General features: G+C 45.6%; 1 protein-coding gene across 3 annotated transcripts in view; it reads left to right on the top strand.

Moving 5' to 3' along the window:
• Positions 1–12,963, top strand: part of VWA3B (von Willebrand factor A domain containing 3B) — a 161,324-nt gene that overhangs the window by 53,440 nt on the left and 94,921 nt on the right. For all 3 annotated transcript variants that reach the window (XM_075590547.1, XM_075590548.1, XM_075590549.1), the window contains one exon: positions 5,153–5,251. In XM_075590547.1, coding sequence (XP_075446662.1) covers positions 5,153–5,251 — 99 coding nt within the window. The remainder of the gene's footprint in view (positions 1–5,152; positions 5,252–12,963) is intronic.

A 12,963-nucleotide genomic window follows, 5' to 3' on the forward strand; every position in this document is an offset into this window, starting at 1 on the left:
CCCACACTTTGCTGCCTGTTCTCTGCTCCCTCCCCTCCATACTCACTGACCAGCACTTCAGTAACACAGGGGTGTGCAAAGTTTTTGGTGTGCGCCCCCTGCCTGGGAGCCCCAGCGTTTGCGCCACCCCCTCGCTTTGAACCCGGCGTCAAATTACGTTGCGGGATTTGACGTCACATGACTTCGCAGTGTCATTTGACATGTGTTGTCATGGTGACGCACCACGTCACAGGACCTCATGGCGTCATTTGACGTGGTCTTGCCATGGCGACGCATCGCCGAAGACCCGGCTGGCAGCGAGTAAGGGATGTTACAGAGGCCTTACGCCTCCCCCAGCATTTAATTTAAATGCCTCGGGGAAGGGCGCGAGGCCTTTGTAACCGCCACACTCCCCTAGCAAATCTTGGGTCCCCTCTGGGGGCGCGCCCCCCCAGTTTGCACACTGCTGCAGTAACACACCTGTCAGTCAGTGCTGCAGCTGGTCACAGCGCCCAATCCTTCTTTGATGGACGGTAGTGAAGCAGGATCGGGCGCGCTGTGACCTACTGCAGTGCTGTCTGAGAGGTCAATCAGGGCAGCAACGCATGTGCAGCTGCCCCATGCGACCCTGCCCTAGTTCTGCCACTGTGTGTGTGTATATGTGGGTGTATAGATATCAGAAAAAAGAGAAGAAAGGCGCGTGCCACATAGCATAAATCTGTGTGTATTTATTCTCAAAAATAGAATTATAAAATAGCACACCCACAAGTGTAGCAAGAATGAAAGCATTTAGTCAGTCAATCCCTTGTGAGATAATACTCATCTGGAACATTTCCTGCAGCATCGGGAACTTCGCGTCAGATCTCCGAGGGTAGTGTAGAAACAAATGTCCCAATTTCAATCTTTAAGCCTCCAGAGTGTCAGTAAGGCAACATGAATGAATTGCAACAATATTGCTAAGTTGTATCCAATTTAACTACAATCACAATTGAACCAGACTAGTGTTTCGATACACAAGCCGCTCGTGGCAACGTCTCAACATACGGGTCCCTACGCGTTTCGTCACAACACATGACTTCGTCAGGGGTATAAGGTGTCAGACTATCCATCCACTTTATAAACGCCAATTTTAGCCGTCACAATTAGCTGTTCTCAATTGGACACTTGTCCACTCTTAACCGAGCAGTACTAAACGATTCTAAAATCTTTTAAACTAGAATAAACATATAAACAAACATCGAAGTATAAATACGTATATAGATGCCCATGATGTTAGTGCATTGACACCCAAATAAGAATTAGCACAAACAGAAATCAATTTTAGAACAAATATTACTAGTAAACACAAACTATATAAATAAAAACCTCCTAATTATTGTTATAGCACACAAAATAGAATGAAAAAATAACACATTTCTTCCACAAAAATGTTAATACAACCAAACATAAAAAATGAACAAATTACAGTACATAATAAAACAGATCAGTGTATAACAATATCATAGAGAGATTTTGCAATATTAAGAGTGCCTTCACCAGTGTTAAAAACCAGGATGAAAGGAGCTGAGATAAAGTCTCAACAACTTTATATGTGTACATGATCTTGTTCACAGATGGAATGGTGAAGATAAGTGGAGAAGGAAGAAGGGGGAGGGAAAGGGAGGGCTTAGGGGAGAGGGAAAGGGAGGGGGGGAAGGTAGAGGAAAAGGAAAGAAAGGACAAATGTGCAGGAATAGGACTGGGAAGGAATGGGCTAGGAAGGGGATTCCAAGAACCAAAAATGAGCTGGGAGAAAAAGGGAAGACCTATTTGGAATTTAGAGAGTTAACTGAGCATTCGCATTTATCTCAGGAGAGAAACCAGCAGTGGAAGATGTCTATATCAAAGTGCTGGTGTCAATACACTCATTGAAACCGGTTGGGGCTTGGGTACCCATCATATATATTCAATAGAACTCTCTTCTACAAAGGGTCTTGAACCTATCAACCCCCAAGAGAGAGGGGTCAACGTGCTCAAGTCCCATTACAGTCAGAAGCCCAGGATCTCTATTATGATAAAGACTAAGGCCTCGGACATGATGCCACAGACCATGCGGACGCGTCAACACGCTGAGCGAACAGACTGCCTTAAGGCAGTGTTCGCGTCTATGCGGCATGCGGGCACGTGCGCGCGGAAGCGGGAGGGGGCGCGCATAGCGCAAGAAATCAGTTAAAAATGATTTCTTGGTGCGACAGGCCGGTCACATGAGCGGTTCGCCCAATGAGGGCGAACCAGCTCCGGCACACCCCTAGACATGCCCACGGACGGCGCGCGTACCATGGCCAGGGAAAGCACCCGCTTTCCCTCAGCGTCTGCGCGCCTCCGCACAGCTGAAGTTACCATGTCCGCAGCCTAAAGTGTCTGGATACGCTATGTGTAGTGAGACCCCTAGTCACGTTTCTCCTGTGTTCCAGATATCTGATATTAAGAGAACGTATAGTTCTCCCTATGTATTGCATCCCACAGGGACAACACAGCATATAAACAACATATGGGGTTTGGCATTCAATATGCCCTTTTACCCCATAGTTGCTTCCATTGGAATGTGATGTGAATGTATTTTCTAAACACATTTGTCTGCACATTATACATCTCGATCTCATGCACCTGTGGTTCCCATTCATATTTGTAACTTTAGTTTTCACTTTAGATCTCCGTTTACTTTGCACTATTAGGTTTTCTTCATTAGTCGCCTTTTTGAAAACTACAGGTGCTCTATTGGGTAAAGATCCTTTTAAATGTGGATCATATTGAAGAATTTTCCAATGTGTATTGAGAATCTTTATGATTTTATTAGCAGATGTGTTATATTTGGTCACAAATTTAGAGGGGCCAAATTTACGCTGATTTGCAACTACTCCAGACCTATTGTTTATGCTCTCACAACATCTTTTGCGAAATTGCCCAGATGTTCTTGAGCTCCCAAAAACCCATGAATAGGTTTGCATAGCCTGGGGGCGAGCCTGGCACTCGTGGCCGTTCCACAAATTTGAAGATAAAATACTTAATTGAACAAAAAATAATTATGGGACAAAATGAACTGAATGCAGGTTAGCAAACATTCCTGCTGCACTTTAGGAAGTTTGTTATCAGTACAACAGATTTCTACATCCCAAAAACTAGTCTACGGTACTATACTCTACACTTATAGAGTCGGCTTACGGCACGCTCTGCTTCTTCAATGGACTTTTATACCCCCATTACCGCCCTCACTCTGCCACTCCTTACCCTCACATCTCTGGTCCGACAAGACTCCCGCGACCCAGGTTCAGATTTCTTCTGTCACAGCATAGCCACTTTGTCTCAGCCCGCATGCGCACTGTGGTTACTATGGTTACCAAGGATGCTTTGCAGAGCCAGCTGTTGACGCTCATACTAGTTCAAAATGGAGTAGGACTCGTGTCCACCTGATACAGCGATACCAGGTGAACTTTTTCAAAATGGCCACTAATTACCTGTGCAGGACACCCGAACTTTTGCGTGCTCTCTTGATTTTTTAACTGTTTAATTGTTTGGTGTGCTTGATTGCACCTGGGTGCTAGTATATAAGTCACTGGCACTGTTTCACTGCACCCCGCCTCCCCCCCCCTGAGGAAGATGCCCCTGTGCGGATCGAAACGTCGGTTTGTGTGTCATTTACAAAATATACTCTTTATTTGATTACTTACTGAGTGCTGTCTCTTTTCTTACCATCTTCATTGTTGGTAACATATGCTCCAGATAATTTTATGGGACAAGCACCAGGCCCTTATACTATCACTACCGAAGTGCCGGCTACAAACTTAACATGTATGTATGTATGTATGTGTATATATATATATTACAAAAAACAGTAAAATATTCCATAATCACCACACAATGATGGTGTAACCCTCCTTACCCAGCTGTAAAGGAGGTCACATCAGATTAGCTATACACATTGGCAATGCTCTGTATCTCAGGCCTTTGTGGGGTGCTGGGTAAGTGCAGGCTGGGCATGAATATAACAACCAAGAACTTTTATAAAACAAAAGGTGCTTTATTGGCAGTGGTCAGTAATGCTCCACAGATATTGACATTCTTGGTACTTAAAAAAACCCAATATATAATCGATACCTCAATCCCCTGTACCTCTCACTCCTACGCTGGGGAGGTACTTGTACCCATAGTCAAAGCCAGATTGGCAGTCTGTTGCATAGAGGACCACCACTTGTCGAATGGGCCTTCCAGGCATACACTTCGGGTACTAAGTAGTGGGTATATGCTAGGAGTGCTTTGCATTACCGGTCATTTACTGGACAGCAATATAGTTTCTAATAATGTATGAAATGTCTACCAGAAGCATCATATAAATGCAACTGTGGTTGGTGATGAACTGGTTAACTGTGGCGTGTGTGGTTTCTATTATCAGCATAGATTTGCACCCTAAAAGCAGACATGCATGGAGGATTTAATAGTGTTCATGTTTTAATGAACATTGTGCTCAGTTCCCATTACAATTTAAAATCAGCAATTCCCCCTATAACCTCTTTATTTGACAGGATTGAAGCTGGGGTTCATCCGAAGCAGAATTGCAGTATTTTCAGCTCTGGGCCACCTGGTTCCTGAGATAGTTACTGGTTAAGTTGCCAGTATTACTTCCTGGATTTAAATGTCCGTCCAATAGGAAACTGCAGCCAGCGATATTGCGGCTTGCTATTGGCCTGAAATTTGGAAGCCACTTTGGAGGGAGATTTAAACTCTGTATCTTGACCTTGAACTCTGGAGCAGGATGGTCCCTTAGAGCGGAAAATAGTGCAGTTCCCGATGAGGGGGGACCCCCTCATTCCCACCCTGTAAAAAAAATATTAGAAATTTAGAAGAAATTGTAGCTTCTCTCACTGGCCAGTTTTTGGACATTTGTAAGGGAATTAAGTGTCTGACTTCCTATACATATATGCGTTTAATGCCACAATATAAATAAAGAATATTTTGCTCTCATTACCAAGCAATAACCAACTTTTTTTGTTTTGTTCCGGCCTATGAACTTAACCTGATGCTATTATTTAGTTTACCGTCGGGCCAATGAACAGCATGTCCCTTTCTTTGGAGGAAAATATTGATCACAATAGACATTGACTTAGATTAAACAAATATGGTATCTTTTTCTTGAAAGGTTGGCAACTCCACAAACACTCTCCGGGCTCTACAAGTTGCGCTGGCTGACAACAAGACTCAAGCAGTTTATCTACTTACCGATGGACGACCTGATCAGGTATGTGCAGAACATGCAAACATGAGTCAAGAAGTAAAATGCAACTATATTTACTGTGCACTGATCATTGACCTTCCTCTTATGCTAGAACATGTATTATATTACAGGTCAGATAATGTTTGATGGAGTGAGAACAAGAGGATTGTTAGAGAAACATAGGAAGAAGACGTTACCCGTCTTTAGATCGTAATGTACATAGCTACTGGTAGGAGATTCAGCTGTTCTTTCTGTCCCCCAAAATATTTTTAAGAGGTTTACTAAAAAAAAAACACATTAAAAAGCAGTAACTGTGCAGTTTCAACAGTGAAAGACATAAAAAATAGATAAATAAATTGTCCAGTTGAAAATGTACAAAGGAAAGTTTCATGAATAACCAAAGGCAAACAGTGGTATTGTTACGATTGTGCTCGCCACAAACCGGGACCGGACCGCGGGGCTGAGGTGGGGTTATATAATCACCGACCTTAGTCCGCGCAGACTGATCCGGAGTGCGCAGTTTGTAGTCGTACACAGCAGGGTCAGGAGTGGAGAAGGCAGCATCGTCGTTATTCAAGCAGGAGTTCGGCAACAGGTAGACAGGAGTTCCCCGCTTCAGCTTAGGAGCGTGAGCGCGGGAGTGGCATCTGCGTGAAGAGCGGCCTTGGCCCATGATGCCGGTCTCAGCAGGGGGAGACAGCAGGCTGGCCGAAGTACACCGCAGGGCAGCGTCGGGGAAAAACCAACTCTTCAGCACAGAAGTCCAAAGCAGGCCTCTGCGTGGAGAATAGCAGCAGGCCTCAGGAAACGACTGGTAACCTCTGCTAGGGGAGAATGCAGCAGGTACCAGGAACCAGTGCTGGCTAAACAACGCTTCAGCACAGGAGTCTGGAATAGGCCTCTGCATGGAGAGTAGCAGCAGGCCTCAGGATACACGGGAACACAGTCCTCTACGTGGAGAGTAGCAGCAGGCCTCAGGGTACTCACATGGAGATTAGCAGCAGGCCTCAGGATACTCAGGCCTCTGCATGGAGAGTAGCAGCAGGCCTCAGGAACTACTAACGAGAATAGAGAGGTTAGTACACAAGGAGACAAGGAGACAAGCCAGGCGGCTTGTGGCAGAGACGGGGAGGGAGTTGGGTGTTAGAGGTATGGCAAATAGGCTTTCTTGAGTTTTCAGGGATCAGGTTGTGGCGCCTGCGAGCAGGACGGTGTTCCCGCTCGGTGTTCAGGACAGTGGTGGCGGGAGAATTCCTCACTCTGCTTGGAGATACGGTCGTATACCAGACACTGCTGACATTGTGGTGTTGCAGCTGCAGCATTCTGATATTATCAGTTTTGGGGTTGAGTGTTGGGGCATTATCTGACAGAGGCATTCTTAGGCGTATAGGTGTTTATCACTGCACCACTATCTATTGCCTGCACATACAGCGTGTATGTTGTTACACACCACACTCTTTATTATACTTACCTCTGCTGCGGCTGCAGCTTACGATATACCACATGTGTATTCAGTTTGTAGGGTATATACCTTAGCAGGGTTATATTAGTAATTACCGCACCACCTTGTATATATGGAATGATTTGTAGAGAGGCTAAGATTATTACAATATAGCTACTAAGCTGACTGATTTCACTACTAACTTTCCACCTGATACACCTCCCCTCAGGGGATCATTTTTATTCCTTTTTTAACTCACCTGTACATACTTACACTTGTTTCGGCGTGACTATCAACATTAAAGTTTTGTTATTTTCTGTTTTTATATAGACTGTCTGTCTTATTGTTGATATACCCTCATTGGGGTAGTGGGAATTTTGGTTGAAATTAATGGATATGTATCCTTGTTAATTATACTTGTGCATCATGAGTGCGTGCCAATAGGGACCTGGGTGATTCTGTTCGCCATTTGTGTTTTTGCTTTATCTCCTCCCTACGCACCTGGAGCCTTATACTTGATTGTTTGTTTTGGTATTGAGCGATAACTGTATTTTTGTGTGTTCAATCTTTAAATATCTGAAAGCTGGGGCAGAGTCTGATGGTACATACTATGGAATTGGAGAGAGAGAGTGGGCACCACGGGAGAAGTCTTGTAGGAGGGAGTGAGAGAAGGTAATAAGGTAATTAGGTAATAGGAGAGACGGATTACGTTATTCAGAACGTAGGGGGCGTGTGGGTATGTATTTGGGGGTGAGGGCAGAGATGTAAGGGGGCAGGATCACGGAGAACTTTGTAAGTCAGAGCTAGGGTTTACATTTTATTCTAGAGGATATGAGAAGGCAGTGAAGGAATATGCGAAGTGGATCAGCAGAAGTGGAGTGCTGAGTGAGATAGATGAGTCTGGCAGCAGAATTTTGGATGGATTGGAGTTGGGATATTCAGATAAGGGGAATGTCAACTAAGAGAAAGTTGCAGTAGTCAAGGCGGGTCAAGATGAGTGAGTGAATTATGATTTTAGTTACATCATGAGTGAGAAAAGGGCGTATCTTGGCAATATATCAAAGGTGGAGATAGCAGGACTTTGTGAAGGACTGAATGCGAGGAATAAAGGTGAGATCAGAGTCAAAGGTGACCCGTAGACAGCAGGCTTGAGGTGTTGATGAGATTGTGGTGTTATTGACAGTGAAGGAGATTGTGGGTGTAGCGGTGGCAGTGGAAGGTGCAAAGACAATTAATTCTGATTTGGACATGTTAAACTTTGAGTAATAAGTGAGACATCCAGAAGGAGATTACAAGATTACAGAGAGACTTGGTGGTACGGGACGACTGAGGTCAGAGGAGGAGAGATAATGTGGGTGTCATCTGCATATAGATGATGCTGAAAGACAAAAGATTGTATTAGTTCACCTAGAGAAGAGGTGTAAAGGGAGAAGAGCAGAGGGCCAAGGACAGAGCCTTGTGGGACCCCAACAGAAAGAGGAAGTGAAGATGAGGAGACATCAAAGAAGGAACACTGAAGGAGCGCTTGGAAAGGTAGGCCATAAACCAGGAGACGGCTGTGTCACCGAGGCCAGTGGGGTGGAAATGTTCAGGAGAAGAAGGTGATCAAAGTGTGAAAAGCAGCAGAGAGATCCAGGAGAATTAGTAGGGAGAAGTGAGCCATAGCTTTAGATTTGAGTAGGTCATTGGCCACTTTTTTTACTGCTGTCTCAGTGGAGTGTTGTGACGGTGAAGGAGTACCCAGGCCATTAATAAAAGGTATTTGGCCCGGCTGGGTGCCCCTGAGCCATAGTGGGGAATTGTGAGTGTCAGCTCTTCAACCCAATTGTGGCATGTAACTGCATCTGTAATAAAGGTATGTGTGGGTTTTTACAGTTCCAGGGGTGCTAACCAGCAGAGATGTGCAAGGCGTGAGTTTCAGGGGTGATTTTACAGTAACATTTTGTCAGGGTGTGTTTGAGTAGAAGGGGGCCAATGTTGCGGGTACTGCAAAACCTGCACTCAGGAATCTCCCCAGATTCCTGAGGACATGAAGAGCACAGACCACCGGATAAAATCATCCCTAGAAAGCAGTTTGCAGCTCATCGCCAAATCTCCCCTCTTCAGCACAAACCAGGGCAGTAAGACCGGGCAGGGAACTGGGTTACATTACAGGTCCCGGGTTATGCCCAAATCCCAGAACCCAGTGAGGGGTTACGTACCTCTATCACCAGATATAAGGTGAAGAGAGTTATAGGGGTTTTTAAGTAAACATGAAGAGTGTCAACTCTGCAGCCCGGTATTGGCTGCAGTGCTGAAAATGTATTATAATAGTCTGTGTGTGTCCCGCTAGGTATAAGGGGACCACAGCAATGCCGGGAATGAAACTGTATAAGTATTGTAACCAGTAATGTGTCTATTATGAACATTGTATCAGTGTTTCCCCGCAGACCACAGAAAGGAAAAAAGTTTTTAAAACAAGGCAGCTTGCTGCATAGCGTATAAGCAGCAAGCTAACTCTGGATAGAAATGTCCGAGCACTCTGATTTTTGCTATGCGGAGGGCTAGGGGGTAATCATTAAAACGATTTTGATTTCTGTATTTTAAACTTTCATAAAAAGTAATGAATGAAAGTCCCCCTCTTTGTGGTGTATTAAAATTATAAGAGCAAGGGCATTTACATTCAAGCAGGCGGAGCAGCGGAAACACTTGATTCACAAGTACCATGATCAAAAGGTATATGGCAGGACATCCCTGCAAGTGAGTCATGCATAATTTAACCCTGGACTTCTAAGGCACCCTGAGGGGAGGGTCCCAGAATGTCTGACCAGGTACAGAGTTAACAAAGGACTTGACAGGTTAAAGTGCTAAGTGGGGAGGGGGAGAGGTAAACAGTTTGTCCCTGACAGATGTCCAGGTGTCAGGGGTCAGGAAGACAACCTGTCACCAGGGAAGTGTGCTTGGCTAGGTATGCTAAGCGGCTTAAGGGCGAAGTTCGCACATGCTCGCAGCATACCTTGAAGCCTCTGCCAGGCTCCCTGAAGTATGGGCGAACCTTGCCAATGGGTGGGATGTTTTGTTCCCACGCCGCGATTGGTTGCACAGTATTAAAGCTGCAGTTCAGTCAATATCCTGCATGTGTGGTTTTTTTAATAAATCAGTTCTGTACTGTGAGAAAATACTTGTAGCATTTTATTTTTTTTAAAAAACAACTTTGAAAGACAATTTTTTATGTATTCTAATGTAACGAGCATTTTTGTTTCTATAGCAATCCTTTAGAAAGGCACAACCCCTTCCTTTAATGTAACAGGCTCTGGCACACCCCTTTGTGAGTCCTGCCCCCTCCACAGCCGTGCACGTGCATGAGCATGAGCACAAATGTATCAGTCATTGCCTGGTCACATGATCTTCCCCCAGAACTGACAGTGCAGCAGCAGAAAAGGAGAGTAGCTCAGAATTAATTAATTAAACCTTATTCCATTGCACGTGTGTAGTTAATGTTAAATATTAATAACTCATTTAAAATCAAATCTGTATATATAATACTGTAAACAATATGTATATTTAATTTTGTGTATATGTGAATGTGTACAATTCAATGTGTTATTAAAATTAATAATGGCTTGTTCTTGTATAGCGCTGCTAGTTTTACATAGCACTTTACAGAGACACACACACACACACACACACACACACACACACACACATATATACAAACACACGCACACACACACACACACATATACACACACACACACACATATATACACACACACACACACACACACACACATATATATATACACACACACACACACATATATATACATACACACACACACACACACACACACACACACACACACACACACACACACACACACACACACACACACACACACACACACACACACACATATAATCACACATATAATCACACATACTCACCACCTTGCTGCCACCACTGCTCCGGGACACAACCCCTTCCCCCACGGGGGCAGCGCAACCACCCTGCATCTCCCGCGCGGGCAGGGAGGCAAGCACAGGGATCGGAGCAGAAGTGAAACACATCTCCCGCTCCCCCCTCCCTTCCCCACCCCCCACGGGGGGAGCGCAACCCCCCTGCATCTCCCACGCGGACAGGGAGGCAGGCACAGGGATCGGAGCAGAAGGGGGCACATCTCCCGCTCCCCACCCCCCACGGGGGCAGCGCAACCCCCCTGCATCTCCCGCGCGGGCAGGGAGGCAGGCACAGGGATCGGAGCAGAAGTGAAACACATCTCCCGCTCCCCCCTCCCCACTGGCGGCACAAGCCCCCTCCATCTCGCGCAGGCTGACAGCCACAGGGATCGGGGCAGAAGGGGGCACCACACAGCGGCAGATCGGGAGCGAGCACACGTCACTGGGAGACTCATGAATATTCATGATCTTCCACTGACTGCCGGAGGCAAATTATAAACAAATCCCAGCTTTAAAAATGTCGCAAAATTTCGCCGATCAATACATGGAGAACGGATTGACCTGCAGCTATACAGTTCTTTAGGTAAATAGAGATTGCACACATGAAGCTATTGAAGTAAAAAAAAAAAAAAAAAAAAAAAGACTGAACTGCAGCTTTAAGATAAGAATTGTGAGGTTTTAAAAGTCTGTGCAGCCAGTCAGGAGCTAGATTCAACATGCTGTAAAAAGATTCACCTGAGATTCCATCTAAGATCTTTCTTGTAACCAGATGTAACATCGTAACTAATTAAGTGTATTTTCGTATTATTTTGTAAATTAAGATGTGTTCATTGTGTGAATAAATTACAATTTATTTTATCTCACGTTTTGCTCAATCAAAGGATCCGGGTATTTTTGTGTTAAAAGCATTGGTCTCCCGTGACAAATGTAGAGGACGGAAACCAGATTGCAGAGTGAATCAGGGAGTTGGAGGAGAGAAAGTGATTCAGGTGGTTGTATACATGTCACCCAAGTATCTTGGAGGCAACGGGGAGAAGAGAAATAGGTGGTAGTTAGAGAGGAAGGCTTGGTCAAGAGAGGATTTCTTTAGAATGGGCATGATGAATGCATGTTTGAAAGAAGATGGGAATGTTCCAGAAGTGAGAGAAGTTAAAAATGTGAGTTGGGGGGGGGCTTAGTGTGTCGGAGAGGGTGCAGAGCAGATGTGAGGGAATAGGTACAAGGAGGTAGATAGTAGGGCGAGAGGAGCATGAAGACCTTGTCCTTGGTTATAGAGGAAAATTAGATAGATTTAGGTGTGCGAGGGGTAGGTATGTTTTGCCTTTAGAGCTTGACATGAAGAGATGTCATGTATGATTTATTCAATCTTCTCTGTGATGTAGGTGGTGAGGTCTTGGGCCGTGAAGGTAGAAGGGGGTGCAGGTGTAGTTGGGGGAAGAAGGGAGTTGGAAGTGGTGAAAAGGTGTTGAGGGTTAGAGCAGGGCAGCGCAAACGTTTGCTGCTGCGCCCCCTGTCTTTCTTGCCCCGGCTCTCGCGCCCCCTGCCTACCTTACATCCCCGTCAAATGATGCTGCGGGGTCATGTGACCACATCACGTGACCCACGGCATCATTTGACGCGTGTGATGTCACGTCACATGGCACCGCGGCATCATTTGACGCCACATTGCCATGGCGATGCGACACACAGCCGGCTGAATCCCGGTAAGTGGAGTGTTGTAGGGGCCTCACGCGATCCCGCGGCATTTAATTTAAATGCATTGGGGAAGAGCGCGGGGCCTCTGTAACCGCCCGTGCCCACCCAGAAAAATCTCCCGCCCCCTGGGGGCGCGCCCCCCAGTTTGCGCACCTCTGGGTTAGAGGACAGAGTTTATGTGGGAAACGTAGGTTTGCTTGGCAAGGGAGAGGACAGTGTATAGGAGGAGAGCATGAATTTGTAGTGGAGGAAGTCTGCTTTAGAGCGGGATTTCCTCCAGTAACGTTCCAAGCTACGTGAGCACTTTTTGAAGGTAGCAGGTGAAGTATGTTTGCAACGGTTGTGGCTTGGATTGTTGGAGGCGACGTGTGGTGTCATTGTGTACTATTCTACATAGAGGTTGCGAGGTTGGGACAGGAAAGGGTTAGAGATGGAGGAGAGGATCTAGAGCATGCAGTTTCTGTGTGTGTGTGTGTGTGTGTGTGTGTGTGTGTGTGTGTGTGTGTGTGTGTGTAAGTAGGTGTTGAGGAGGGTGCAGAGGGTTGAGTGAGGTAAAGGTTAGGAGGTGATGATCAGAGAGAGGGAATGGCATGTTAGTGGAATTAGAGACCGAGCAGAAGCGGGAGAAACCCTGGTCAAAGGATTGGCCATTGCAGTGTGT

The sequence above is a fragment of the Ascaphus truei genome, chromosome 3, assembly GCF_040206685.1.
Source record: "Ascaphus truei isolate aAscTru1 chromosome 3, aAscTru1.hap1, whole genome shotgun sequence".
Classification (NCBI taxonomy): Eukaryota; Metazoa; Chordata; class Amphibia; order Anura; family Ascaphidae; genus Ascaphus; species Ascaphus truei.